A 27,994-nucleotide genomic window follows, 5' to 3' on the forward strand; every position below is an offset into this window, starting at 1 on the left:
TGGGTCCTGCCACGCAGCTTGCCTGTCCTGTCCCTTAAGGCCAGATCTGGAGCATTTGAATGGTAAAAAGGAGTCCTGGCTGAGCCAAACAGAGGAGCTTGGGCTTGCTCCCAGGCAACTTCCTAGAGAGGCACCTTCTGAAGAAGAGGTAGGCAGGAGTGCAGAAGGCCTTGTTGGGAAGTACAGTTCAGATACTGCTGTGACCCCACCCAGTCTCAGAGCTGTTTCTTAGCAGAGACACATTTTGGCTTTGGCCCTACTAGTCTCCCCACCTCACCCCCACTTCACCCCAAACAGCCTACAGGAACCCATTGCCATCCTGGGGACCGCCCCTATCAGAATTACATCAGCAACGGCTGGTGTAATCAAACCCCATTTGTCAGTGTGAATTCTTAGCAGATTAACTTGTCAGATTCACAGAGAAACTGTCACCAAATGTTTATGTGTAAACGATGTTGAATTTTAAAATCATGTGGATTATGGCGGATGGGGCCTGACAAGATGACAGTCTCTGGTTTCTAACAAAGTGAAGTTACCAGTGTCAAAACAGAGGATGTTTATTGTTAAAAATGTCTCAAAGTATCCACAGAAACCCCTGCAGACCCCTGCCAGCAATGCTGGGCCTTAGTTGGCTGACCTAAAGCCTGGGACTCTCCTGGTCTGAGTCCCAGGGCAGGAATGGTGAGGCTGCAGACAGGCTCGGGCAGCCAGCTGGGAGCCCCACACAGCACCGCACACCACCACCCCACCCTGCCCCAGAAAGGCCAGGCCCAGGCAGTTGAGCAGCGGCCTCAGGGCATCCGCTTTCCCCTTGGCCACCTTCCTCTCCCTCTGCCCAGCACAGCCCCTCACCCCCCTTCACACCCGCCTTCCACCTCTCTCCTCTCACCACCATCAACCCCACAAGTCTCTCCCTCCCTCTTCCCCCAAACTCCTCCCGAGGCTGACAGCCAGTTCTCAGCCTCTCTGCCTGGGGCTGGAAGCCTGACAGTGCTCAGGTCCCACATGGACATCTGCAGGCCCCCGGCAGAGCCAGCGCCGGCAGTCAGTCAGCCCCACCGGACGTTCCCGGTGCCTCATTGTGTGCTGGCCTCTGATAGGAGACACCCAGCCTGGGACTGAGGAGTGTACTTGCCACCTCAGGGGCCTTGGGCCAGGGGCGGGGGGGTGGGGGAGGAGGTCTCCTGTGTTAGTACCTGGTCCCAGTTTAAATTCTCCCCAATACATGACAAGTTTAGAGAATTAGGAGAAGAGAGGTGGTAGAAGGCATCCTGCTAAAAGTCATGTAAAAAGAATAAAGGCTATCTGTTTTTAAAAATAAAATTTGAATAAAGTAAGTATGGCTAGTATGATTGTAATGTGTGGGGGGAAGCTTATATAACAAGTATATATACTTGTAAATGTGCATAAAGAAATCTGGAAGCATACACAGATCTACCCTGGGGAACAAGGCAGCCACGCATGAAGGGAGAAAATTGGGAGGCTGAGCCCGATTTTACCTTTCCTTTTTCCTCTTCTGTGCTGTTAGATATTTTCACCATGGATTACTTTTACTTAATAGAGGAAATCATTTGGCTACAGCTTCCGGGCCCCCTTGGCAACAGCTCTGCCAAGGACTCTTGCCCTCGTCCCCTCAGAGCTCCCCTCTCCTCACTTCTGGAAGCCCTGGATACACTCCATATTCCATCTTTCATTTTCTACCTCTTAATACCTGAATGATCAACCTGCTGGCCTTGGAGGGAGAGAGGTTGTGCAGTAAGAGGAGGATTGTGAGTCCAGGACCAGCCATGCAGTCAGAAGGAGTAGAAGGAAAAGGGCTTCTCCTGCTCCCTCAGTTCAGAGTACCAGGAGAGGGCTGCATGGAGGCCGGTGGTTCTGGCAGCTCTCAGGACAGGAGGCAGCACAGCCCCGTGCGGGAGGCAGGGGTCCAACACAGACCAGCCCCGGCCCAGCACGGCTCTCGCCAGCCAGCAGGGGAGGGGCACCCGCAGCTCATCATCTCCATGAGGGAAAGGAGTTGTGAAGGGCCAGGAGATGTCTGGCCTTGACCCCCCCAGGACCATATTCCCCTCCAGTGAGGAGAGGCGGCCAGTACCTCTGCCTCCTGCCCTCAGTGAAGTCCTCCTGCTCTCTTGTGCCAACAGAGGAGCCAATTCGGCTGCTGCGGGAGGTGGTACTGCTGACGGATGACCGGAACCTGCGTGTGAAGGCGCTGACAAGGAACGTGCCTGTGCGGGACATCCCGGCCTTCCTCACTTGGGCCCAGGTGGGCTGAGGGGGCCACACCGGGGCCCACCCCCGTGGAACCGTTCCTGAGAGGCCACCAGGCACCCAGTGTAGCACGGAGATGCCCACGTGCCTGAGCCACCAATCCTCCCAGACAATAAACCATCCTCTTCCAACCCACGCCGTGGCCGTGCTGTGGGGGAGCTGCTCCTCACAAAGCCCTCCAGAGGGCTGGGCTGAAGCTGCTGGGACCCTCCTGGGCTGCCAAGACTTAGTAGAGAGGTGGCTGGCTGCAGTGACAGCAGGTGGGCAAGCCAGATAGGCTGTCCAGCCTTTCTCCCTCCCCGTCTGTCTAGTTCAAGGGCTGGGGAAGGCTTTCTCAGCACAGGGACTCAGCCACTGAGGTGGAGATGGGGCAGGGTGTTGAGGTTTCCATCAGATGCAGGTGAAATAACGGGTCCCTTTAATCTTCAGAACCCCTGTCCTGAATGTGTCCAAGAAGCTTGGTCATGCCATGAAAGAGTGCCCAGGGTGTGTCTCTCCCTGAGGCCTGGATTCCCCCACGGACCCAAGTTGGGTTCTGGACACCACGTCCCAAACAGCAGTCCTCCGCCTACCCCCCTCGTCCTGCTGCTCTTCCTGCCCTTACCACTCTGGGTCCATAGCACTTTGCCACTTGTTTTCCTCTCGGGTGGTCATGGGTCTGGAGGGAAGGGACATCTGGTCTCAGGCCCATGCTTCTGGGATGGCCTTTGCCTGCTTCCTCTCCCCTCTTTGGCCTTTCTTTTGCTCTATTTCCCACTGAAGAAAATTTCCTCAAGACTTTTCTGTTCTCCCCTACCCTCTCCTTGTTCTCCCTCCTCACTGAATCATTCGCCTCACCCTCCTTCCCTTTCTAGTTGGTCCCTCTCACCTCCTTGTTCCCTCCATTTCCTCACCTCAGTTCCTTGCCATGGGGTTTGTCAACTCTCAGACTCCTTCCTCTGGTACCCGTGGCAGGAACCTAATAAAGCTTTCCCGCCCTGACCTTTCCAGGCCCCTGTGCTCTGAGAAACTTGCAGGCTAGTGCCTGGGAGGAGCATGGCCTAGCCTAGAGTTTGCACCCCGTTTTCTAGCTTTGCCCTAGAAGAACTTGACACAGGGCCCTTTGGCCTTTCAGTTTTTTTGTTGTTGCCGCTTTAGCTGGCACCTGTGTTCAAAGCCTCACTCTGGAGGCTTCCTGCTGGGAATGTATTCTCCCAACCCAGGGACAGGGATGAGAGCAATTTAGGGGAAGACAGGGTTTTGAGGAGGAGCCAGGAGTAAATTTTGATGGGACCAATGGGGGAATCCCCCCAGAGCCCCTTGTCTAACTGTATAGCTTGTCCAGAGAATGGGAGCAAGTCTGTGCCTTCCCAAGGCCCAAGATTATGCCAGAAGGTGGAGGGACTGTACAAAGAGCCACAGCCAATGATTTGGGGGTATGAGTTCCCCAGGGCCTCAGAAGACTGGGCTGTTTTAGGGTACAGGGTCCCCAGCCTCTCCTTTGAAATCCTCTCCCCTGGATGAAGGCCAATGACTGGGTGGGTGGGAGACCCATCTCTCCTTTCTGTCCCATTTGCAGCACTGGTTTTGTTTCCTTAATAAATTTTTAGTTATGAAACATATCTGACCTCTTGCTGATCTTTCTCTGAGACTGGGGAGGGAAGGGAGGAAAAAAGGTCCAAGCCTCTGCACCTGTGTAAGGGCGCTGTGTCTGGTCCCTCTGCCTGTCTGGCCCCACCTGTGCCCACCCTAGGTCCTAGGGCAGCGTGGAAGAGAGCCGCAGGGTCCAGGGTCCTTGGTTACTGTTTTATTGCTGTTTGGATCGAGTATAGAAAATGGAAGCGGCTCTAGAAGAGCCTGTGTACAAGGTAGAAAATATACAAATGAGGAGGAGGGAGCTAAAGAGACCACGTTCCGGCCCAGCCCAGCCTGGGCTCGGGGTGTGGGGCTGCCCGGGGCGCATGCAATAAATATGGTCCGGGGCCCCAGGGAAGGAAGGAGGAGACACGGTGGGATGGGAGACCGGGTATGCCAGGGCTGTCTTAGCCCTCTGACTCCAGAGGGAGGGAAGGGTGGGCCCTGGGGTTAGTGCCACTTGTGCAAAATGAGGAACTTCACATTATCAGTCCCCGGGCGGGTGGGAGCGGGGGCAGGGGGCCCTCCGGCCGGCTCAGTCCCCTCCCCGCTCCCCAACTCTGCCCGACGCTCCGACCCCGGCGGGGAGATTCACAGTGAGAATGGGAGTGGTCGCAAGGGCCGGAGGTAGGGCTGGGAGCGCCCCAACAGTGACACCCCTCCCCCAAAAAGCAGCACGGAGCCGGGGGGGATGGGGCCAACAAACCACAGGAAGAGGCGGAGAAGGGCCGGGGGTCTCCTTTGGTCAAAGCTGATATCAAAAATATAAATCTCCCTTCCCCCACCCCACCCCCGTCCCGGGGTTTTCCCCTCACCCCCACCCCCGGGCTAAGGCACGAAGCAGTGAGGCCAGGTGAGGCCGCAGAGAGGTGGGGCCGCCGCCATTGCGGTGACGCTGCCGCTGCTACTACAGTTATCCTGGAGCGGTGTGCCGGCTCGCTGCCGCCGCCGCCGCCGCTCCCTGGAGGCGCAGGCCAGGGGCCACGCAGCGGCAATGAGGCGGGCCTCATTGGGGGGCACTCTAGGTCGGGGAGAAACGGTCGATGGTCCGGCCGTCGGGCCCAGCGGCCAGGTGCGCTCCCTGGCTCAGCACCTCCGCCGCCTTGTCCGGGCTGAGGCCCAGTTCCGCCGTGAACTTAGCCAGCGGGTAGAGGCTCTCGAGCGCCACCTTGGGGTCGTGCAGGAAGTGCGTGGTCTGCGCCAGCAGCTCAGCCGCGGCGGCCTTGTCCTGCTGCTTCAGGCTCAGCTGTTCAGCCGTGAGGCGGGCCACAGCAAAGACGCCCTCAGGGAAGTCGAGCTTGCCCTTGCCATCGGGGCCGGGGACGCCAGGCAGCGCCCCAAGCCCCGCCAGTGCCCCGGCTGCGCCGGCCGCGCCACCCACGGCGTGCATCTTCATGTGACTGATGAGGTTGCGTTGCTGTGCGAACTTGCCACCGCACACCTGGCATTCGTAGGGCTTCTCGCCCGAGTGTATGCGCATGTGCTCGGTGAGGCGGTACTGGCGTGTGAATCGCATGCCACACGCGTCGCACGCAAAGGGCTTGAGGCCCAGGTGGCTGCGCATGTGTCGCGTCATGGTACCACGCTGCGTGAACTTCTTCCCGCAGATGGTGCATGGATAGGGCCGGGTCAGCCAGTGCGTCTTCTCGTGCTGCCGCAGCGTGGCCGGGTCCTTGTAGCTCTTGTCGCACGATGCACAGCGGTAGGGCCGCAGCAGCTCGCCCAGGCCACCGGGAGCCCCAGCGACCTTGTCCCCACCGCCTCCAAAAGGGGGCCCGAGGCCCGCGGCCCCAGCAGCTACTTCAGCCGCTTCGGCCCTGCCATACAACGCCTCCTCCTCCTCCACGTGCGCTTCCACGTGCGCATTGAGCTGCTCTGAGCTGGGGAAGCCCTTGCCACACGGGATGCACACGTACAGGTTGTCACCGAAGCTCTCAGGCTCTCCATAAGCCAGATGCGGGCATGGGTAGCCCTCGAGGTGGCCGCCGGGCGGGCTGGGGTCCTCGCTGCTGCCCGTCTCCTCACTGCTGCTCTTGTAGTCGTCGCCGTCGCCGCCCGCTCCAGGCCCGTCCAGGCTGCCCGGGTAGCGCGGTGGTGGAGCCAGGCCGAGCGGGGGGCCCCCGGGCGAGGATGCCGGGTCCCCGCCGCGCTCCTCGCAGCGCTCCCCTGGGGACCCCCGCTCCCGGCCCAGCTCGTCGCCGTAGCTGCCTAGGCCTGGCTCATGCTTCATCCAGCGGTAGAGGAGGCTGGGCCCGTCGGGGCGGCCGGGGGGCTCGGGTCCTGGGCTGCCGCCGCCGCCACGGAACGGGTCCGGAGGTGGTACAGCCTCCTCCAGCTTTTGGAAGGGCAACGGTGGCAGTGGAGGCAGAGAAAGCGGTGGTTCCTTGTAGGCTGCGGGGCCGGCGCTGGGAGGGCTGTCTGGGCGCGGGGGCAGCTCGCGCTCACCGGGCTGCCGCTCCGGAGGCGCGGAGCCCGATGGGCTTTTCTTGGACAGGTCCAGGCCGCAGAGTGGGGAGCAGCGGCGCTCCGAGGCACAGAGTGCGGCCGCCGGGCCGGGACCGGAGGCGTACAGTTCTGCGCAGTGCGTGTTCACTGCGGCTTCGGGGCCCGACGGCGGCTCAACGCTGGGCGGCGGCGGAGGCCCGGCTGGGGACGAGTAGCAGGCCTGGATGACCGGCGTGGCGGCCCGCAGGCCGCGGCCTGGCCGCCCGTAGGGTGCATAACCGCCGCCGCCGCCGCCGCCGCCCCGCAGGTGGCAGTACTTGCCGTGGCGTTTGAGGCGCTTCTTGCACAGCGCCACGAGGTCGGGGATCTGCAGGTAACTGGCCGCAGCCAGCACGGCGCCCAAACTCGGCTCGGTCCCCGGAGCTACTGCCGCCGCAGCAGCAGCCTCTGCGCCATCAGCCAGGCGGCCGGTGTAGATGAAGTCCAACACCAGACGGAACACGGCTGGGCTCACCATGTCATGGTCCAGGTTGAGCAGGTTGTCATGCACCACCAGGGACTTGAGGTAGGCGCTGCTGGCCGCCAGAACGTTCTTGTGCGCGCGGAAGAGGGCGTTCTGCACCACGATGATCACGTCGCACAAGAAGCCCTTGGTGCGCTGGTTGTTGAGCTGCAGCAGCAGCTGCCTCGAGTGGCCGGGAGCCTCCATCGTGTCCAGCATCCTCTGCCCAGCACAATCTCCTGCGGGGACACACACCAGCCGGTTCAGAGCCGCACCGAGCCCTCTCTGCCTGTCCCCAGCCCGGCGCTTCTCCCCTCCACTTTCCCTTCCCCTCAGCTAGGCACGGGCATCGAGCACCGTGGCCTGGGCACTGGCGGAGGATCAGCAGCCTCTGAGTGTGGGAGCCTGGGCCGGAGGCCCAGACCAGAAGAAGGAGCAGGAGAGTGGCTGGTGGAGAGGAGGCCAGGCTGGCCTGCACCCCACGCCCGGAGGTACCGGGCACACAGGCTGGCTTCGGGGGGACTTCCAAGGAGAAAACTGTTCGGGCGAAGTGACCCTTTCGGAGACAGTTACCCGATTTGAGGGAAATGTCCGCTTCAGGAAAAGTCATTCAGGGCCGAGAAGTTTGCCCAAGTGGGATCTAAGGGAGACGACTGAAAACCGCCTCCCGCCTCGGGAGAAGTTGCCCCAGTTGGGGGAAGTGATCCGGAGGAGGGGAGCGCCGTGGCCGCCGTGGCGCCGCCCTGGCCGGGGGCTGTCAGGCCCTCAGTTGGGGCCCGGGCGGCGGCCGCGGCACCAGGAGCGGAGGCAGCGGCTGCCGTGGCGGGCAGAGCACGAAGGCCGGGCCCCGGCGCGGGGAGGGCGTTATATCGGGGCAGGAGGCTGAGGCAGGAAGCAGGTGGGGGGGAGGGGGGAGCCACGCAGCTCCCAGGGGAGGGAGGGGGCAGCGCCCCGGGCGGGCACGGCGCGCAGCCGGCTGCGGCCCTGACCTCGGCCTGCGCCCCACCCGCGTCCCGGCTGGGCCTCGGCCTTAGGTCTGCATTCGCAGACCGGCGCCACCCTCCCCAGCTCCCCTTCTCCGCGGGAACTCCGCCGCCCCAAACTTGGGGAAAAGTTTCCCAACTTCAGACAGGCCGGGAGGGGCGCACCAGCCCCAGTCCCCTCGGCTCCCAGCTTTTCCTCTCGCCCCCCATTTTGGCAGCCGGGCGACCGCAGGGCCTGAGTCGAGCCTTGAGCTACCCTGCCCGCCCGCTCGCCCGCCCTCCCCTGTTCCCCGCCTGGCCCGCAGGGCCTCGCGGCCCGTTACCTGCGGCCTCAGCCCGACCAGGCTTCCCTCCCCGCGGTGGTGGCAGCTCCTTGCCCGCGCCCCACCCGCCCCGCTGCCAGGCGCCGAGCTGTGCCAGGGCAGCGCCCCTGCCAGCCCCGCCCGCCAGCTCCCCTTCCCTTCCCCTCGCCTCTCCAGCCCATGTGCGGGCAGAGCCGGCCCGGGCCGCTGACCCCGCCGTGAACCCGGAGCAGAGCAGCGACCCTGTGGTCCTGAGTCCTCCAGGGGCGACACTCGGAGCTCCGAACGCCAGCCGCGTTGGGACGCCCGCGCCGGAGGATGCGCCCAAGGCGGTCAGCGCGCGAGGACCGGGCTGTCTAGGTCCCCTGTCCCTCCCGGTCCCCAGCCCGAGGACCCACCTGGGGGGCATGTCGGAAGCCCCGGGCCCGGCTGCCGGCGGATCCAGGGGGGACGTGGCTGCGCTGCGCTGCCCTCCGCCCGCCGGGCCCCCGGTCGGTCTGTCCTGCTGGTCCGTCCTCCCCACGTCCTGGTCGCGTCTCAGCCCCGCCGCGCTTTCCGCACACTCTTATCTGGAGCGGCCCGGGCCGGCGGGTTCTGCTGCAGTTATGGAGCCACCTCGCGGTCGCGCGGAGCTTTGCGCGACACAGCCACGACCTCCCTCTCGCGCACCTGGGCTGGAGGCTCGCAGATGCGGAGTTGGATCTTGCAGGGAGGCCTACTCGCAGATTCACCCTCCCAGATGTGCCCGACTGGCAACCCAAGCTCCGGACCTGTGAGCCCCACAAACCCCGAGGTTTTGAGCTAAACACTCCGGTGTACATATTTGCAGATTCTCACATTGCCCCAATTCGGAGAAGTCCTGCCCTCAAGGAGAAGACTGGTGACAGTAGATGGTGGGAGGATGGTTACGGAAATCCTAAGGAAGAGGAAGATAGACAAGATCTTGGGGGACTCTACTTAGACATTCCTGGATGGGACTGTCCATTTGTACCCACCCCCAAACACACATGTCCTCATTCAGACACATGGGTTAGAATGACACATGCACAGAATAAACCCGTTTGCACCCAGATCCTCTCCAGGTACTGACACCTGCGGGCGCGCAAATCTGCACAGACACACCTGCCCCCTTCCGGAGTCCAAGTCCCGGCTCTCTGGAATACTCTGGGGGCTGCTACGTAGGGCCCTCCGTGAACCTGGATAGACACGTTACCCAAACAGGCCACCCTGAACTTGCAGATCTATAGAGGGGACATAGGCTATTCGACTGGGAATGGCTGGACAGTGTCTTTTGGGGATCCCACAGAAGCGAGCGCAGCCCCCAGATTCCTGAGTGAGCCATTTTGAGGGACCTGCTTGGACGATTTCATCTCCAACACACCGACCCGAGAGAAACGTGACAGGAGGGCCAGCAGCCCGGGATCCCCCCAAGGTCCTGCATCCCGCGTGAAGGCCCTGTTCTTGTAGGTGACACCTCTTGTGGGAGGAAGGGGACCCCGCACTGGCGCACAGGCCAATGCAGGGTTACTCCGGAAGCGTCCCCGCGCAGCCCAGTAGCCCGCATCAAGCTGGTAGCGGCGCGGGGTCTCGCTGCGGCCCACGCTCCTCCTCCTCCCCGCACCTCCTGACCCCCGCCCACACGTGGGGGGTGGGAGTGGGTCCCTGAGAACGCCTGCAGCTTCTGATTGGCTGCGCCTTCCTCAGCTGCCTCGCTAGAGGCTGGGTCGCAGAGTTACCATAGTAACCGTTGAGATTCGCCCAGATCGCGTCTCTCCAAGGCCTTGGAGAACATAACAACCGCTCAGGGCCGCTGGGCGGGTGGGGGCCATGCTCGCCGCCCCCCATGAGGCCCTCCGCCCCGATGCCCCGCTAGAGGTAGTGGCTGAGTCACTCATTGAGGGGACGCCGGCGAGGCCATTCGCGGTCCCTGACGGACACCAAGGGCTCTGGCGCCCCCCAGAGGCTCCCTTTCCTCCACGTGAGACTTCATGGCCTTGGGGCCAGGAGGCGGCTCCTGGTCCCCGCAGGTCCCCATTCCTACCGCGGAGTCCGCCCTCACCCTGTTTCCACTCTGTGTTCTGGATCAATCTTATCCTAATCCTCTTCTGTCTTCCCATGATGGCCCCACTAGGGAAGTAGTAAGGTTCCAAAAATGAAAATGGAATTCCTGAGCTGCAGACCCCTACCGCAGGGGGACGTGCTGTGCGCTGAGATGGAAAAGTGAAAGGAGTGCTGGAAGGAGGTGGGAAGGGTCCTCCGAAGTGCTCTTAGAACTGGGCTTTGATGGATGAAGAGGAGTTCTCCCGCCAGGCAGGAAGGCATTCCTGGAGAAGAGAACCTCTGGGAGGAAGCCTGGAGGCAAAACAAATAAACAAACAAACAAACAGAAAAACTCTAGTCAGCCAGACCCCAAAGAGTATGGAGGACTTCTCTGACCCTGTTTCTGCTGTAATCTTTTATCCTCTTGATGGGGTTAGGGCCTAGCCTCACAAGGAGCCCCTCAGCTCTGTGTCTCTTTTGTGTGGTGGATTCTGTCCACTGTGGACCCATGTGCCCACTATCCTTGTGTTTTTTCTTTTTTCTTTTTTCAGATTTTATTGGGGAAGGGGTAGGGGAATTTATTGGGAAACAGTGTGTACTTCCGGGACTTTTCCAAGTCAAGTTGTTGTCCTTTCAATCTTAGTTGCAGGGGGCGCAGCCCACCATCCCTTACGGGAGTCAAACTGGCAACCTTGTGGTTGAGAGGATGCTCTTTAACCAACTGAGCCATCTGGCACTGGCCCATGTGGGAATCAAACCAGCGGCCTTTGGCATTAGGAGCATGGAGCTCCAACCGCCTGAGCAACTGGGCCGGCCCTCATTGTCTTTTTTCAACACTCTACCTGGATCCCTGCTTTCCAAGTTAGCTCACTGCCCCAGCCCTTGTCCTTACATCTGTATGGGAGGGTCTCACAGACGCCCCCAGCCTAGTTACCTTCCAGTGGGCTTCACTCTTCAGTCTTTGACCTTTCCCTAGTTCCACCTGCCCTGGCCTAGCACTGCCCCCTCCCCATCCCAATCCAGCTCCTCTCTCTCAATGCACTCCCCTTCCCTGATTGAGAGCCCATCTCAATTGATGGAGCTAGGGTGGACCAGGATCATTCATTTTCCTGCTCCGCTCCAGAGGAACACCCACCCACATAGCATGGGCCCTTCCTGCCAGTTCTGATTTCCAGGAACTCGAACTCCTCTGCCCTGCCAGCCCCTGGAGACCCGTTTCTGCCAAGCTGCTGAGCCCTTCACTCATTATCACCCCCATATGAGCTCTATCAATGCCATCATTCCACAAATGGGTCCTAAACGTGGTCTGCTGCGTGCCAGGGTCTGACACTGACACTAGGGGACCTGACCTCCTCTCCACCTGCTGAGGCTTCCTCTTCCTCTTGCCTCCCTTCTCCTGCCATCTTTTCCCCACCTCCCCCATAAAGGACCCCCTTGCTCATTTCCAGCGAGTCCAAGCCACCCTCCTCAATTTTCTGCCTTCCCTCGGGTCTCCAGCTCCCATCTGATACCTGGACCTCCATTGGGCATTCCTTCCAGGCCCAGCCTTCTCCTACAAAGCCTTCCGAGATCCCTGAGTTTCCCTGCTCTTCCCCCATCCACACCATAGCTCTAGGTGCTGCCCTAGCGTCCTCACCCCTGCCCCCCCCCCACACACACACACTGGAGCTTCCTCTCCTGCCTCACTCCTCAGGATGACAACACCGCAGTGGCCATTGGAGTATAACGCCGCCGTGGGACATCTTGTGACGTCACAGAGCCTTCGGGTCCAGAAACGAAGGAGTAGGATTGGGTACTACCTTGGAAGGCTGGGCTGGAGTAGGGTTGCATCCGAGGTGTCGCAGAGTGAATACATATGTAAGGGACCCGTCAGCCACCCCCCCCCCCCGCATTATCCTCTTGCGGGCCCCCAGCCCGCAGTTCCGGAAAGTTAACCCCCTGTAGACCGGTGCATGGGGCATGTGTTCCTGCCCCCCGTTCCTGCTTCCATGCACCCTCCTCCACCTCCCAGCTCTTCATCCAGCTCCTCATCGCCTCGGTCCCCACCCCCCTAGCCTCTATAAATAGCCCCTCTTCCCGTTTCCTAAATTCCCTGCTGACGTCGGCAACGCGTCAGTGTGTAGGAGCCGCGGCCGCATGAATGAGCCGCCGCACGAGTACTACGCGCGACTATAAAAGCCGCCGCGCCAGCCGGGCTGCAGGAGGCGAGCTGGCGCGGGCGCGACGCGGCCCGGCAGGTAAGCGAGACTGACCCACGGACGGGCGATAGATGGACGGATGTATGGACACGGACGGGAGAGCAAAGAGGAGACCCGCAGGCAGCAGGTTGGAGGGCCCCTACGAGGTAGGGTTGGAGGCAGGGTGGGGGATGAGGGTTCCCTCACAGCTGGTTGAACCGGTACCGGAGGCGTACACAGAAACCCGTGCAGCACCTGCCTGCACCCAGATGGAGACGCAGCCACTTTGGAGGAGCATCGAACAGAAGATGGACCCCCGGAGACCCCGCGGCTTTTCCTGGGGCTTCTGCGCCATTCTCCCAAGAAAGTGGGGAGATGCTGGCGCCTCAAGAGACGCGCCCCCATCTCCCCTCCCCTCATCGCGGTGACTCAGCCTCGCTGTCCCCGGCCAGCTGAGCGGGACGCCGGCGACGGACAGATGCCCACCTGCCCGTTGCCCTGAATTCAGCCGGGGCGCCCCCTCCCCGTCCTGTCCCGTCGGGCTGTCCCTCTGCTCCCCCGACTTCCCGCCTCTGCGCGAGGAGCTGTCCTCTCAGGACCAGGCGGGGGCGGGGCCTCGGCAGGACTGCCCCGCCCCAGCCCCCCAACCTCCCCCCCCACCGCCGGAAGTGCCTCTCCGCAGGGACATCTTTGATGTCACAGGGCTTTGACGTCAAGGGCCGCGTGCCTGTACCCGAGCGCTGGGGCCGAGAAAGGCGGGAGTCGCGGGGGAGGAAGAGCAGCAGCGCCCCCAGCTGCGGGCGACAGAGGCACTCCCCCCCCTCCCCGGGCAGCGCGCCGGCACCTTGGCTCTAGACTGCTTACTGCCCGGGCCACCCTCAGTAACAGTCTCCAGTCACGGCCACCGACGCCTGGCCCCGCCCCAGGACCGCGGACCCGGCCACCTGCCGCTCCCCTGGCACCTTTGTACCCCCTCCCCCGTCCAGGGTCCCTCAGCCCTGCGCTCACTGCCCGCGCCACCGCTGTCCGCGGTGCTGATTCAGCGCAGGCTCCGCCATCGGGACGTCGCGTCCCTAGTCCCCAGGGGCTGCGGGGGGGCGGCGGGCCCACAAGCACATCGCACAGCCGGGGAGCAGTCCGGCACCGGGTCCCCGCTGTGCGCCCCGCCCCCGACCCCCCACCCCAGCGGTCCTGACGTCAGCCTAACTGGAGCTGCCGCGGTGCCGTCAGCAGCGCGCGCCCCGCCCCCGCGTCTCCAGGGCAACCGTGGCTTTCGATTGTTACTGTGGGAACCGAAGGTAACAGTCTACAGCCATGGTCGCCCCGCAGCACGCCCACGCGCCGCGCCGCGCACTGCCAGCCCTGGCTGAGGGAGACTATGAGCAGGAGGAAGCGGGGGCGACGAGTCAAGATTGGATAAGTCTGAGGGCGGGGGGCGGGGCGGGAGGTTCGATGCTGGCAGGCAGGCTACTCCGGGGTTCGACTGCCGCGCTTCCGAGGAAGAGAAGGAAGGAAGCACGGTGTGCAGAGTATGTCTGACCGTTGGCCGCAGTGACTGAGCTGTCCTCCTAGCCGAGGTGCTGCAACCAGGAGATGGCGAGAGAAGGGGTAGTTATGAGATTTAGGTTCTTTTTATCTCCTCAGTGTGAGGGAAGCTGCTGGGACCTGGAAGCAAGAAAAAATGCTTGCCTCCTAGGGACTGAAGGGGGTAGACAAAGGAAAGTTTTCCTAAATACGCCTAACTTCATTCTTCCAGGAACGCTTAGCTGAGGGCGAAGAGTAATCCTTGAACCCATGTTTCTGATGGAGTCACAACCTCCCCTCACTCCTCTCCCCACTCTTTCCTCCTCTGAGCCACCTAGGATAAGTAGGGTCGCCAACCCTCAGGAAGCCAGTGGGCTTGTAAAATCATCCCGGTCCCAAAATCGTTGTCTGAACGTCTCAGCAGTCTATCTCTATGTGCTGGATTCCAATTTCAGACAGTGTCTCAAATTAGCCCTAAAGAGGGGGACTGAATCAGAAGGGACGAAGTCCTGTTGTGCCAGTGAAGTGTGAGCGATGAACTCTTCAAAACATTGTGTATGTCACCTGCTACCACCATCACCCACCACAGGGGCTGTTGGACATTGGCTGCAGGACTTCCCTAGGGGCAGTGTTGAGAATAGTTAATGCCACCCAGCCCTGCCACCAATTAATCAAAATTTTCTTTACTTTTCCATACCCTGTCCTTTTCTAAACTCCTTCTAAGACAATTGGTGCTGGTTTTACAGCTGATCCGTGCCCACATGCTGCCTCCCTCCTACCCAGGGACTCTGAGGTCTTAGATTAAAATGCACTTGATTCTGGAATCCGGTGGACATCCGTGGGTAGACTGTAGTGTGTGCAGGTGGGAGTAGTGCACTGGGAAGCAGGAGGTCCAGCCTGGCTTCACCAACTGGTTGTTATTAATATTTAAGGGACCATGTTGTTTCTGAGCCTTCTGTAAAATGAGATAATAATCCCTCCTTTTGTGTAAGGCTGTTGTGAAGATCAAATAGAATTATGTAAGTAAAAACCTTTAAAAACTGCGGAATGATACTTCACTCTTAAGTACTATTCTATTAGGCTACTATGTCTTTGTGAGGGGTGGTGGTCAGGAGACCCCAGCTCTGGGCACTTAGGCAGAATGAACAAGGGAGGGGGGGCACGTCTTTCTGAGCAGAACCTCTGGGACTGGGGCTTTTGATAGGTTCTTTGCTAAGGGACTCTCTCTCCCAAGAGCTTTATAAATCTAAGGTGGAGTGAGAGATAGAAAAGAAAAATATAAGGATATTCTGAAGGGACCAAGTCTTTTGCAGTTGGAACCCATCTGGAGTAGGTGGGTAGAGGGGGAAAAACCAGAAGACTGATCATACAATATTAGAGTTTTTTAGTATCTTGGAAATCACTTACTGCTCCCAACCCCAACATATTTTATGAATTAGAAAGGTGAGGCCCAGACAGACATGTAGCCCAACAGTAGTGAGTGGTGGCCTCTGCTCACCTGCAGTGGTGCAGCAGCGGAAAGAATGACTAGTAAAGGTCAAGAATATGAGTTCTTGGATCTGAACCAACTTTGGGTAAGTTACATAGCCTCTCTGTGCCTGTTTCCTCAGTTGTAAAATTAGGTTAATAAGAGTATCTACCTCATGAAGTGAGATTAAATTAGGCAACTGTAAAGTTTTTGCTTGTCAAAGTGTCTGGCACACTTAATACATGGTATTCCTCTATCCTCTCGACTTCATTTTCCTTAGTTATAGATTGAAAATGTTAGATCAGTGATTCTTGAGAGCTTGCCTGCTCCCCTTCCCTAGTGGAGTGCAGGAGAATCACATGAGGAGCTTTTTTCAAATAACACATATTAACAGAGACTTATATTCTCCTCTTTAAGCAGTGGTTTTCAAATATTATGCTGCATGGGAATGACCAGGGATGACTTGTCAGAACGCAAATTCCTGGGTCCCAGGGATTCATTGAGTCTGGAGTTGGCCCTAGGAATCTAAGTTTTAACATTATGCTGATGTAAATGGTCCATAGAATCTGTGTGTTTGTGTTGGGGCAGGGGGGCTAAGATTCTCCGTTGTTCCTGGAAGGCATGATGCCAGGTGACACCTCACTTTTAGGGAACTAGTGGACCACGTGATGTTGCCTTCTGGCTTGGACATTTTATGATTCTTGGTGGGAATTCTCCTCACTCCAAGCGAGTACTTCTGCTTCACTTAATACTGCTGTGCTCTACCTTCACCCTTCTAACTTTAGGCCCTGGCTAAAAATTAATTCCCCAATGTATCTTCCCCTCTCTTTTAATCCCCATAATAATCCCAAGCAGCAGCAGCTGTGGTACACAGCCATCATTTTCACCTCTTGGGACCTTGCTAAAGGCGGCAGCCTAGGATTGCCATGAAAGCATGAGCCCTGAACTGCGGGGCCACTGCATCCCATTCTGAACTGTTTATTTCTAGAGAAGCCAAGAATCTGAATTTTTGTGTGAAATTCCTAAAATTTTAAATACCATAAATCCAGTCTTTTCTAAAATTCTATGGGCCAAATTCAACAGGTTTAGGAGTAATTCAGCCCATTTCAGAGTCTCCCCCTTTTGCCAAGGAAGGGATCCTGTGGGGACAGAGCCAGGAGTGCAGTTTCCAGGCTCTCGTCCTCACGTGGAAAGGTGCTCGGGTAGTAAATGGCCATCAACTGTGATTGGATGGCCATCAGCTGTGGCTAGTTGGCTGTCAGCTGTAACCAGTGAGCCATTGGCCACTAATATAACTGCCTATGGCTATGTTTGCAGAAAATGGGGGCTAGCAAAAAGATGGTGGCTGAGCTAGCAAGAGCAGATTGCAGTTAGCACGGCGGATTGCAGTCAGCAAGTGAGGTTGGTTGGCAGAGACGTGGACGGCAGGTAGCGGATAGTGTGGCTCCTGCTTCCTGTGTCTCCAACCCGGCCGCCAGCGAGAATATAGTGGTATGACTCCCCTATCTATGGCTCCGTAGGTGTTCCTTTTTGGCCTCGCCATATCCTGCGTTATGCGGGGAGTGGGACCAGAGACCCCGCATGACACCCTGCATGACAGGTCCCTTTAAAACACCAAGAGCAAGGGAGAGGCCAATTGTAGCAAAGAAGTTTCTCCCCACCCACACTATCTGCTGTAAATGTTCTAAATCCAGTAAACTGGGTCTGTCTGGGTGGGTATTGCCAGCTTTTTTTTTTTTTTTAACTTGGACAGTTTCTATCTATAGTGAAGAACTCAGAATTTCGCTTAAGAAATATTAGTCTCGTTGTTTCAGGATGGGCTAGGGTATTTGTGCTGTATCTCCTAATCCTAATTCTTGTTTCATTACTAAAGTCCCTAGGGGCAACCATGCTTGAGAGCTATACGGTCTGTTATGATCTTCCAGAAAAGCAACAGGCTGGTGAGCCTGCAGAGACAGTGCCGATGTCATAGTGTGGGGACACTAGAAGTCGGGGAAATGGCTAAAGTGGACAGTCTTTAGAATGCCTAGGAACAACTACACTTCCAAACCAGAGGGGCTGCTTAGGCTTTGTCTGTGATCACTAGACGTAGTATCAATCTCAGAAACTCTAAGTGGGGGCAAATTTGGAAAAGGGTTTCTTCTGTGCTGTCTTTGGCTTTCATCCAAGGTTTAGCATCATCCCACTCTTTAAGCTTATATAGTCCAGAGATGCTAAGGCAGTTATGGAGGAGAAAGCAGAGAACACAAGAAGCCAGGGTTTGACATAAGGCCGGCACACAACTCTCAGGGATCAGGAAAGAGGAAGCCTCAACTCAGAGTGGCCCAGGCAGAGCCCTGCCAGGTGAACTCTTTCCAGAATTTCTCAGATATAAACTCTTCCCTGATTTGGCCACAGAGACCTCCTTTACTTTTGCTTGGGACTTAAGACTTCTACCAAAAATGTGAGTGTATGTGCGCATATGCATGAGCTTCTCCTGGGAGCTTGTAAACACCTCCCTGCTTGGTGCTGCTCTGGAGGCTGTGTGGATGGCCAGATTTGTTATACAATGGATTTTTTATGTATCAGGAAAAAGACGCTCAAAATCCAAATCACCACTTTATTGTGTGACAGTAGCAGTACTGCCAGCCCCTGCTTTTTCCATGTCACCCTCTATTCATTCAGGGCTCCACTGTCCTTTTTCATATTTGAGTATTGATCCAAGGTCAACGTCCAGTAAGGCCTCCTCCTCCCCATTTTCTTGAGTGCTGAGCTGGTCTTATGCGTTTTAAGAACTGGTCTTTATCTCTTAATTGGTGATGGTGAGGAGCACTAACAGCAGTGGAGATCCCAGAGTAGGGAAAAGGGGAGGCACGGGGATCACCGAGGCTGACCCAACGTCATGTGTCCCTACTGGGGATGGGGTGGGGGTGTAGGGGCCGAGGCGTTTATTGATCATTCACTCTGCGAACTGGTCCAAGAACTTGAGGTAGGCCTGGCGCTGCGGTGCAGCTGCTGGAATGAAGTGGCCACCAGAGTGGGTGAGAGTGATTGCTCCAGTGAATCGGCTAGCCAGTTGCATACTCTCCTGAGAGGGGATGACACGGTCAGTGTCCCCGAAAACATGGAGTGAAGGCAGTGACAAGGGGCCCTGCAGGATGGATTCCTGGAGGCCAAGGCCCCGAGGACAGAAACCAGATATCAGAATGATAAATCTTGGCAAGGGGAAGCGGGGATCGCCTGCTTGGCTAAGGGCACACACAACCGCTGCTAGCGCGGCCCCCTGGCTGAAACCAAGAAGCCCATCGAAAGGTCCCAGCTTGTTCAGTGCCTGTGCCACCGTTCCCAGGGCTTCCTCCAGACCTCTGCACACTGTGGGCTCTTTCAGTGCGGAGAAAACGTCTGCATCCTGTTCTGAAAACCACCAGCCTCGAAGCTGCTCCTCCGGAGGGCAGGGCCCTATGGCGATATGGGGGAGAGGATGGGGTTAGGGAAAGGGGGAATCCAGGAGGAAAAGAATGAGAAAGGGAGGGAGGGTTTGACAGGGAGAGAGGAGGCTGACGGGAGAGAAGTCAGTCTGGGGGAAATGAGATGGGGAATCGCCTGGCATAGAGAGAGGAGAAAGACTTATCAAGGTGGAAGCCTGGGAGGCTGGGACAGAAAAAATGAAGGGTATGGGCAGAATGAAGTGTGGGGGCAGGAGGAAAGAGGGAGGATACAGAGTGGGCGGATGCTGAAGGGTGTTATGGGGACGAGGCAAAATAGCGACTTCGGAGCGCATTTCCTGGGCAAACCTCGTCTCACCAGACTCCGGCCCGGCGCCCTCCAGGCCCGCTACGTCCACGATCGGGTGCGGGCCGCTGAGGCACACGAGATCGGCGCGGCCCCGCAGCGCCTTCCTCAGCGCTCCCGTCTTCTCGCGGAAGCCGCGCTCGCTCTGCCGGAAGCCGGCCAAGCACAACACCCGCAAAGGTTGCCGCGCGGCCATAGTGCGGAACAGCGCGCCTCAGGGACCGGAAGCGGCCTTTCCCCGAGCGGAGGTTGAATTACGCAAGGGGGCGGGACCAAACGCTGGCACCACCCTGAAGGCGGGCCTCAGAGCGAGTGGGCATTCCCAGGACAAAGCGGAGGGGTGGGGCGAGGCCAGGGCGGGGCGGATACCTGAGACCCGGGAGCGTCTCAAGGAGTAAGCGGCACCGCCTTGTCTCTGCAGCTGCAACCCTCGCAAGTCGCGTCGGAAGAGGGGCGCGTGGATCCCTCCTGCACCTGAAGTCGCACATTTTGGTCAGGATTCCGCTTCTACGACGTCCTCCACCCCGCTCCTATGCTTCTCCCGTAGCGGCCGCACGGTGGCGGCCTCGGCTCACGTCGCTAGGGAGCAGCCAGGGCCAAGGCCGCGCCCAGGAGGGGCCACTCCTCCCTCCTTGGAGTCCCTGCCTACCTTCCCCAGCGCAGGCCAACCTGGGGCCTGGGGGGGGCGGTCCCGTCCGTGGTTCACCGTCCATGGCCCCAAGGAGCTGCCAGCATAAAAGTCCATGGGATAGGGCTGCTGCCAGGAAATGTCCCTCAGGGCCACTGACGCCTAGGGGAGGGAAACAGGACAATAACATCTGCCAACATTTTTTTTGCGCAGGATTATTTAATCCAATCATCACAATGGCCTACAATGGTCCCATTACCCCATACCACAGAGGAAATGAGAGGCCCAGAACCGTTAAGACACTTGCCCAAGGTCACCCAGCTAGGAAGTGGCTCAGCTGTAACTGAATGTTGCCCACCCACCCCACTCTACTTCAGATCCCTCCCTTCACAGAACCAGTTGCAAAGGCCACTCTTTCTCAGGGATTTTCAAACCTCTGTGTTACCTCATAGGGTGTCAGCAGCGGCTTGGGGAAGGCTGTGCCCCAGTCAATGGAGAGGCGTGGACATGCCACCTGAACCCACCTGGGAAGGGAAGTCAGGTCAGACCTGGGGGTGGGCAGTGGGGGTGGTGTCCTGCCATTCTCCTGGGCAGCGTGCTGAAGAACATGACTGTGTCCCCAACACACCCAGTGAATGAACACTACACTTCTAAAGACTATCACCTGCTGCTGTTTAGAATAACACTATAGTGTTGCTTGTCTTCAGTTTCCTCCACTGACTACAGCTTTCTGAGGGTAGGGCCTGGGCAGCTCATAGGTGATAGTATCCCCAGAATCAAATTTAGTGCCCGGGACACACAGGTGCCAACCATCCTTCAAACTCATCTCACATAGAACCCCTATGAGGTTGCAGTTGCCTCTGAGCCCCAAGGCAGACAAAGTAGGTGTGATCCATCCCTGCTGGATGAATGCTCTGTCAACATAAAAATCTCATCATCACTGGAGCAATGCCCATTGACTCCAGCCTTCAATATGTGCTGGGCCGGACCTAGATCCTAAGCTTCTTTAGCAGAGTCATAGCTAGGTAAGTAAGGTGGGGAAACTTACACATCCACCTGAGGAAGTAGGCTAAGCTTGCTGGGGAATATCTCAGAGAGCAGCAGCCTCATGAAGGGTAGTCCCAAGGCTTGTAGCCGAGATTCGAGGTGCTGTTGGTAGAGACAGGCAGAGCGGGTATCGCCAGGATCAAGCAGCCAAGACGAAATCCCTTAGCCTACTGATTTTCCCAGCCAGTCCCCTACTCCAGAGGCCATGCTGAGCCCTCTGACCTCCAGAATCTTGGGGCTGCCCTGGCGGCCCAAAGTGCCCAGAATAAGTCCCCAGGATTTGGCAGAGCGGGCGGTGGCTATGGCTTCTTGGCGATTGGCCTGCATGCGCTGGTGGTCATAGTGCTCTCTGGACAGGACTTTGCTGTATGGATCGTATCTGGAAAAGAAACTGTCAGGGTCATGGTGACGGCCATTCAGGGGACTTGGGCTGTGCACACGGCTCCATGACTCAGGCCCTTGGTCTCCTGAACCTTCAGGCTCCAATGCAGGTAATTAGGAACAGAGGCGAGGGCAGAGATTATCATTGAGAAGATCAGTCCCATCGCTGGGTCAGGCAAGAGTGGGAGAGGGCTTTAGGATTTGGTGTGAATCCCAGGGGATGAATGGGTACTGTGCCACAGCAGCCCAGGGTTTGATATCCAGATTCAGGACCCAAATGCCTCAGATCTTTAGGGTGGGGTCTATTAAGTGGCCAGGGAATGAGGAGGTTTCGGCCAACTGAGGGGCTCAGTGGCAGAGAATCCCACCCCTTCCCAGCTGCTCAGCCCAGCTCAGCCCATACCGGTAAGCAGGGACATTGGGGTTGGCAATCATGACAGACTCCAGATGGAAGCGGCCATCTCCAAGATATCTGCAGTGGGATAGAAAGGGGGTGGTAAGTGTGGGATGGGGCAGCAGAAGCAGGTACTGGCTTGGTGGTACAGAGCACTGAGTTCTTGGCTGGCTATGCTACTGATTGTGTATGAACTGGGCCAAATCATTTCACCTCCCAAGGCCTTGGTTTTCTCACATGTAAAGTAAGGAGTTTGAACTGGATGACCATAAAGCCCTTTCAGCTATGTAATGCGAAATCTAAGACCCCCTCCGCACCCCCGCCAATCCCCAACCTTCTGGGGGAAGAGTAAAGGGGCAGCCAAGGCAAGGAGAGATCCCAACTTGGAGATGGGGAGACAGATTCTCCCTCACCTAGCTCAATACAGACATGGGAAGTAGTGTTCAGGGTGTCATCTATGCTGTAAATGAGGTTTAAGGGTATACTCTGGCTACGCTCTGCCCAAACTAGCTCTTGGGTCCAGCCGCTGAGTCGTAACAACAGCTACTGTTTATTGGATTTGTGTATTCTGTGTATTGGGCCTGGGCTAAGCACCTGGCATGCATGACTTCACTCAGTCCTATCAAATAATCCTCCAAGCTACCTACAGTGTCCCCATTTTACAAGATACAACTGAGGGTCAGGGATGTTAAGAAACTTACCCAAGGCACACAGCTATTAAGCAGTATATCTGGGGCTCGACTCTAGGCTTAACCAAAAGGCTGTACCCAGCATGCCCTAGGAGATGCTACCTCTAACAGTACCTTCCCAGGCCATGGAGAGGCCAGAGCATGGGAGACGATCTGCCATGGCAGCTCCTTCTCTGGGAGACCACACAGAATTTTGATGAATGGCCAACACTCAGGGTGTTCCTCTCTCCAGCACACACCTTGAAGCCTCCAAGGGTACGTGTCCGTGATCTCAGTTATGCAGGCACAGGCGCAGGGGGACTGTCCCTAGGGAGCAGGACTGCCAGTTCTGGGCTGGGGAAGGCCCTGACGTGGGCCTGGCTATGGGCAGGGGTGTCTGTATGGGTGTAGCAAGGCCTATGGAAGCAGCATCTGCAGCCCCAGACATGGGGCTAAGTCAAGGAGTGTCCCTCTCTCCTTCCCGGCCATTAGCTGGAAATGGGGCTCCCCTCCTCAGCCCCAGCTGGGAGCTGTCAGCTCTGAGGCTGGCTGCATTCACACAACATTAAGCATTTCCATTACCTAAAATAATTAGGCAGCAGGAGACACACTGCTCCTGCTTGTTAGCTGTCCGGATGCTAAATTAATGGGGCTACAGCCTGGGTGTGCCCATCCATCTTCTCCAATTATATTCCCACCATTTCTAGCCCACCCTCATCCCCCATCAGGCCCTCCAATTCCTGCCCCACCTGAGGCATGGCCTTCTGGACAGTGGACAGAGTACTGGAGAGGGAGATAGGAAACCTGAAATCCTGTTTGGTCCCCATCTTGCAGGGTGACCTTGAGCAAATGGTTTAGGAGCTTCAGACTCCTAGGATACATTTCTTATTCTCTATGACTGCTCCCCCACCCCCATTTTTCACTTACACAACAGCCTCCGTCTCTTTGGGCAGGTAGGGGGATGTGCAGCCCAGAATCTCCCCAGGGGACAGGGGTTTGCACTGTGGGACGCTCACATGATACTCAGCTTTCAGCTCCTGGGCAGCTGCCTGTAGGAATAACAAGGGAAGGGAAGCAAGTGGATGGGGGAGGGAAAGCCAAGGACAGAGGAGGACCAGCCTGCAGCACCTGGCATGGGGGCCCATGCTGCTGTCTGTCCACTTACCTGCAAGGTTGACACAAACTGGATGGTGCTGACCAGGGCAAGGGCACTGGCTGGGGGAAAGGTGAGGCGGATAGAGTCCAGTAGGTGGGTAGTGTCTATTCGGATATCCACAAAGACATACAGCACCCGGAAGTCTTGGGCCGAGGTGTCCATGGGAACTGGGAGGAGCAAAGAGTTCAGGAGACTTGGTTTTGGAAGGCAGGAGGGGCAGAGGACCTGGCCCGGGCCAAGGTCTCTGAGCAGCCAGGACCAGTGGCTTCAGGCTGGGGTTAGAAGGAAGGGGTGGGGCTGGGGAGGTCACAGGTCCCTTAGAAGCTCTTCCTCTTTCACTCGGCTGGAGGCCTAGCCTGTTCTACCACCAACAGCCTTTCAAACACCCACATCTGGGACAGGAGCATGGTTTCCAAGGCAACCAAATCAAAAGGCAAGATCCACCTGCAGAGCAGTAAGGCTGAGGCCATCCCAGAAACAAGGAGGCCACTGTGATGGAGATCAGTGTACCGTCCTGCCTTCCAACCAGCCCTTGTCCTTCGAGCAGGATAAGAAGCACTGTGATGGAGATCAGCATACAGTCCTGCCTCCCAACCAGCCCTGCCTGCATCCAGGTGTCCTGATCTGCCATACCCAGGCAACTGTGGCCATAGTGCACGAGGAAGTCAGCTCCCAGGGCCCTTGCAGTAAAGTCATCCACACAGCAAGCCCCATAGGTCACATCACCCATCACCATCACTTCAGCCTCTGTGAACCTGTGGGGGTGGGAAATAATGGGACAGCGACACAAGGAGTGAGGTGAGAGTGATACCTGACCCCATGGAGGTATTTCAGGGCCCAGCTCCTCTCTCACTACCTCTTCCAATCCTTTGGGTAGGCAGCTGCCACTTCTGCCAACAAAGAGTAGGAGGGGCCCAGCTGCCACCTCCTCCAGCCCTGGCAGCAGCTCCTGGAACTGTAGCTGTATGAGGATGGTCTCTGCAGCACCCTGATTCTTTGCCCAGGCTCAGACTGCAAAAGGGACCCCCAACTCTGAGACTGACGTACACAGGTCAAACACAGACCTCCAATGCCGACACATCCCACCCAGAGCAGTGAGCATGTACACATGTGCAAAGGTACCCACCCCCAAGCCCTGGTACCATTGGGTGCGTGGGTATGCATGTGTGGGTACACACAGCCTCCCTGACTCCCAGACCCCCTGCTACTTCCTCACCCTTAGTCAGGGCTCTCTGTGCCCAGGAATGGGGGACCCATGCACAGCTCTACAACAACAGCACATGGCACTGCCCACACACCTCATGTGTCAGGAAGAGTGGGCTCTGGCCAGCACATTGCCATGGGATCTGCTGCCAGGCCTGAATCACTATGGGACGGGGGTGGGTAGGGAAGACCCTGCACCCCCTGAACTCACTACCGGAATGGAGCTAGAGGACCAGCTCTTCCCTGAGACCCACCCCTCGGGCATGTCCTGGCTGAGTGATGGGTCTCCCCATTCCTCTCATGGAGGTATGGTGGGGAAAGCTGAGCTGCTGCCTGTCAGCCCCTACTCCCCCCACTTCCCCAAATCAGGTTGTGCACAGAAGCAGATTATTCAATTCCTTAGAATGCAGCCCAGGCATCTGAGTCAGCCTGAGCACTTAATTTTTTATAGATTAAAATGTATGCAAATTGGCCCAAGCCCCAGAGAGCTTCCCCAAGGGGCAAAAGGGAGGCAGCTGATGAGAAGTAGGGTGGGGGAGGGCAGCAGCAGGGAAGTGGGAGTTTCCCATCACGAGATGACCTCCCCTTTCTCCATTCCCCCTCCCTGTCCCTGTGCCCATTCCAGATGGCTAAGTACTCAACCCCCCTCCCAAGGATGGCTCATTGTATTGAAGAAACTTAGACAGAGGGGGCAGAGGAACTGAATACCATCTCTTAAGCACTTCTCCCCCTGCCAAGCCCCTCATTCCCCTATTCCCCGATGGGCCAGAGAAAGGGGTTCCCCTAGCCAGACCTCACACAGACTACTCAGCCCATTCCAGGGTCAGCTCTAAGGATTCTGAGGTCCTCCTTAGGTCCTACCACCTGCTCTGTCTTAATTTGGGGTTTTTCTCATTGTGTGTATATGGTCGTGGGAAGGGGCTGGGTAAGGCAGAGGTAAAGAAGGAAAAAATGATCACAACAGGCAGAGCTGTAATGGGCATGGGGAAGGTCTCGGCTCAGCTCCCTCTCCAGTGCCCCAAGCCTCACCTTTCCAAGATATCCACAATGGTGCAGGCAAAGAGAAGGAGGCCTTCCGGCATTTGCAAAGCCACTGCAAGACAGAGCACAGACATGAGAGCAGAAGGCTGGGAAGAGGCTGGAATGGGGACACTGCCCCTAACTAGGCCAGGCAACCTCTCCACCCCCAAACCAGGTCGAAGTTTGGGGGCTCACCCTTTTTGGCTTGGGCCTGCTGGATCCTCCAGATGGTCTTGGGGATCTCAAAGTTATAATTGGAAGGCAGGACTTGAATGGCTGCCTGCAGCTGTGGGTTGTTCAGGATCTCAGGGGGGATCTGATTGGCCACGCGGCCCCGAGGGGCTCTACCTAGGAGGAATGTAAGGCCTGAGTCAGTACCCGGCTGAAACCACAGCCAGACCCAGCTAAGGTGTTAACTCCACCCAAGTTTCTGGCCCAGATCCCAGATCCCAGATCCCAAGGGGGTTGGCCCTGCCTTCTTCCCTGAGTTCATCCTGAAGCTGGAAAGACAACTCAGTAAACCAGCAGGAAATATGCATAATTATTTTCCGTGTTGTGAGATTATTGGGAATCAACAACTTGAACCCATGAATGGGGCATGTTTCACCCCTTACCTCAGCAGAGGTGACACCAGGGAACTGAATTGAGGGGCAAACAGCAAAAAGAATGTCTATACAACTGCTCCTTGATAAGAGAACTATCCTAAGGAAAACCCAGGAGCCAAGCCAGCCCAAGAATTCTGGGAAAACATTCCTCCTCCCCCATCCTGAGAACACCTTGAAGTTCTGAGCCCTAGATAAGAGATCTATAAGCAACATGTTATAAGTATTAATTTAAAACCCTGCCTTCCTTACTTGAGTCCCACTGATTATGTCTACACTGGTTAATTTCTGCACTCTTCCCTCTCATCATTTAAAAGGGAAATAAACACCTTTAATGAATTCCCTCATCTCATTATTCCACCCACCTCCCACCCCAGGAAGGATGGAAAGAACACACTCTAGTCAGGACTGTGGGCTAACAGGTGGACAGAAAAGTGACCTCTCCTATTAGGGGCTAGTAGTCTACTGGGAGCAAATACAATTACAACCCCCTGATTATTGTAGAAAACATTGTAGCCCATTAGCAAAACTGCAGCCCTTAAACTGCATCCTACTCCCCACAATTCAATTTAGCTCAACCCCCAGTTATTTCTTTAGGAGCCAATTTGGAAATGTGACAAGGCAAGAAATTAACTTACTCAACGAATATTTATTGAACTTGTACTATGTGCCAGAACCTCTGCTAGGGTTCCTTACTAGGATAGGTGTAATCCTCTCAGACCTGATCCTTCACCCTGTGTGTGTGTGTGTGTGTGTGTGTGTGTGTGTGTGTGTGTGTGAGGGGGGATGGTGGTGGTGAGGGGGTGCAGTGGAGAACTAGCACTCTAGGCTGCGACCCTGATAACAGATTTGAATGTTACCACGGCTACGGTTTTGTTCAGTTGTTTCAAAGGCCTTGGAACAACCAGCCTAGTGTCCTTGGGTCCCTTACAGAAGTTCCTCTGACAGGCCCAAGTCCCTTATGGTTGTTGGGGTGTAGGTGCTGCTAGTCTTAGCAGCTCAATTTGTCCCAAGGGTTAATAGGAGCCTCCTCCTTTATTACATGGCTGTAATCTGTTTATGTCAGTTTTCCCCCCGGGGAGACTGTGAGATCCCTGAGGGCAGGGCTGTAGTTTGGTCCCAGCACCTTGCACAGGCGTGGTATTCAGTGGGCGCTCAGTAAGAGCCTAGTGAATGAAACCACCTGGAAGCATTCCCTGAGGGCCCACTTGTGGAATGCCCTCTGCAAGGCGCCTGGCTCCTTCCCTCCCCGTCGGCTCCGTCTTTTCCGTGAGTCTTCAGGCATCTGTCAGCGGGCCAAGGCAGGAGGCAGCGTTTCCGGCTTAAGGACTACAAGCACCTAGGAGGGGCTGTAAGGCTACAAAAGACCGGTCCCTCAGGGCTCCGGTGACAGCCGCCCAGAACGAGTGACGGCGGGGCCTTCCGGGTTTGGCGGAGAAAGGGGACTGGCTGGTCTTTTCCCTGACTTGGGGGCCCTACCCCGAGATGCGATGTCCGGAGGCCGCAACGCTGTAGCACCCACCTCTGCCAGGGCCTTTTCGGCCGCCAGGCTCCGCCGCCTCGGATGCAACCAGCGCCGCCATCGCCGCCCTGCCCACGTGGGGACCAAAAAGGCAGCGCTAGAAGAACGCGGAGAGCACAGACCTTGCGATTGATCGCCGATCGGCCAGCGAGGGGCGGGGATTTGCTGGGCGGGGACCGTGAAGGAGAATATAGAGGAGGGGCTATTGGGGGCCCATCTCCGCCCGCAAGGTCGGGGCTCGCGGGAGCCCCTAGTGGTCCCCGACCACCGCGGTTG

The 27,994-nt window shown here is 57.3% G+C and overlaps 4 protein-coding genes across 8 annotated transcripts in view; 1 reads left to right on the top strand and 3 right to left on the bottom strand.

Annotated features, from left to right (window-relative positions):
* SMG6 (SMG6 nonsense mediated mRNA decay factor) overlaps window positions 1–3,872 on the top strand; it is a 188,621-nt gene extending 184,749 nt beyond the window's left edge. For all 3 annotated transcript variants that reach the window (XM_019755458.2, XM_019755460.2, XM_019755461.2), the window contains exon 19: window positions 2,145–3,872. In XM_019755458.2, the coding sequence (XP_019611017.2) occupies window positions 2,145–2,275 (131 nt within the window). In that variant the 3' untranslated portion in view covers window positions 2,276–3,872. The remainder of the gene's footprint in view (window positions 1–2,144) is intronic.
* A 170-nt stretch (window positions 3,873–4,042) lies between these two features.
* Window positions 4,043–8,650, bottom strand: HIC1 (HIC ZBTB transcriptional repressor 1). 2 transcript variants are annotated; one of them, XM_019755464.2, is made up of 2 exons: window positions 8,516–8,650; window positions 4,043–7,071 (listed from the first exon to the last, which is right to left on the bottom strand). In XM_019755464.2, exon 2 carries the CDS (start codon window positions 7,049–7,051, stop codon window positions 4,907–4,909), a length of 2,145 nt encoding a protein of 714 aa, XP_019611023.1. In that variant the 5' UTR covers window positions 7,052–7,071; window positions 8,516–8,650; the 3' UTR covers window positions 4,043–4,906. The 2 variants fall into 2 exon arrangements, with proteins under 2 accessions (XP_019611023.1, XP_074177002.1); XM_074320901.1 differs by lacking the exon at window positions 8,516–8,650 and adding an exon at window positions 7,406–7,579 and having other exon boundaries at window positions 4,766–7,071.
* A 9,261-nt stretch (window positions 8,651–17,911) lies between these two features.
* Window positions 17,912–19,459, bottom strand: OVCA2 (OVCA2 serine hydrolase domain containing). The gene is made up of 2 exons (XM_019755531.2): window positions 19,110–19,459; window positions 17,912–18,764 (listed from the first exon to the last, which is right to left on the bottom strand). The coding sequence occupies exons 1-2, from the start codon at window positions 19,291–19,293 to the stop codon at window positions 18,265–18,267; spliced, it is 684 nt and encodes a 227-aa protein (XP_019611090.1). The 5' UTR covers window positions 19,294–19,459; the 3' UTR covers window positions 17,912–18,264.
* DPH1 (diphthamide biosynthesis 1) lies at window positions 18,626–27,833 on the bottom strand. 2 transcript variants are annotated; one of them, XM_019755529.2, is made up of 13 exons: window positions 27,719–27,833; window positions 25,790–25,942; window positions 25,604–25,667; window positions 24,005–24,126; window positions 23,381–23,538; window positions 23,143–23,264; window positions 21,557–21,625; window positions 20,995–21,151; window positions 20,774–20,874; window positions 20,171–20,249; window positions 19,747–19,887; window positions 19,467–19,571; window positions 18,626–18,764 (listed from the first exon to the last, which is right to left on the bottom strand). In XM_019755529.2, exons 1-12 carry the CDS (start codon window positions 27,777–27,779, stop codon window positions 19,485–19,487), a joined length of 1,314 nt encoding a protein of 437 aa, XP_019611088.2. In that variant the 5' UTR covers window positions 27,780–27,833; the 3' UTR covers window positions 18,626–18,764; window positions 19,467–19,484. The 2 variants fall into 2 exon arrangements, with proteins under 2 accessions (XP_019611088.2, XP_019611087.2); XM_019755528.2 differs by having other exon boundaries at window positions 25,790–25,938; window positions 27,719–27,815.
* Between the last annotated feature and the right edge of the window lie 161 nt (window positions 27,834–27,994).

The sequence above is a fragment of the Rhinolophus sinicus genome, linkage group LG15 (genome assembly GCF_036562045.2).
Source record: "Rhinolophus sinicus isolate RSC01 linkage group LG15, ASM3656204v1, whole genome shotgun sequence".
In the NCBI taxonomy this organism is placed as follows: domain Eukaryota; kingdom Metazoa; phylum Chordata; class Mammalia; order Chiroptera; family Rhinolophidae; genus Rhinolophus; species Rhinolophus sinicus.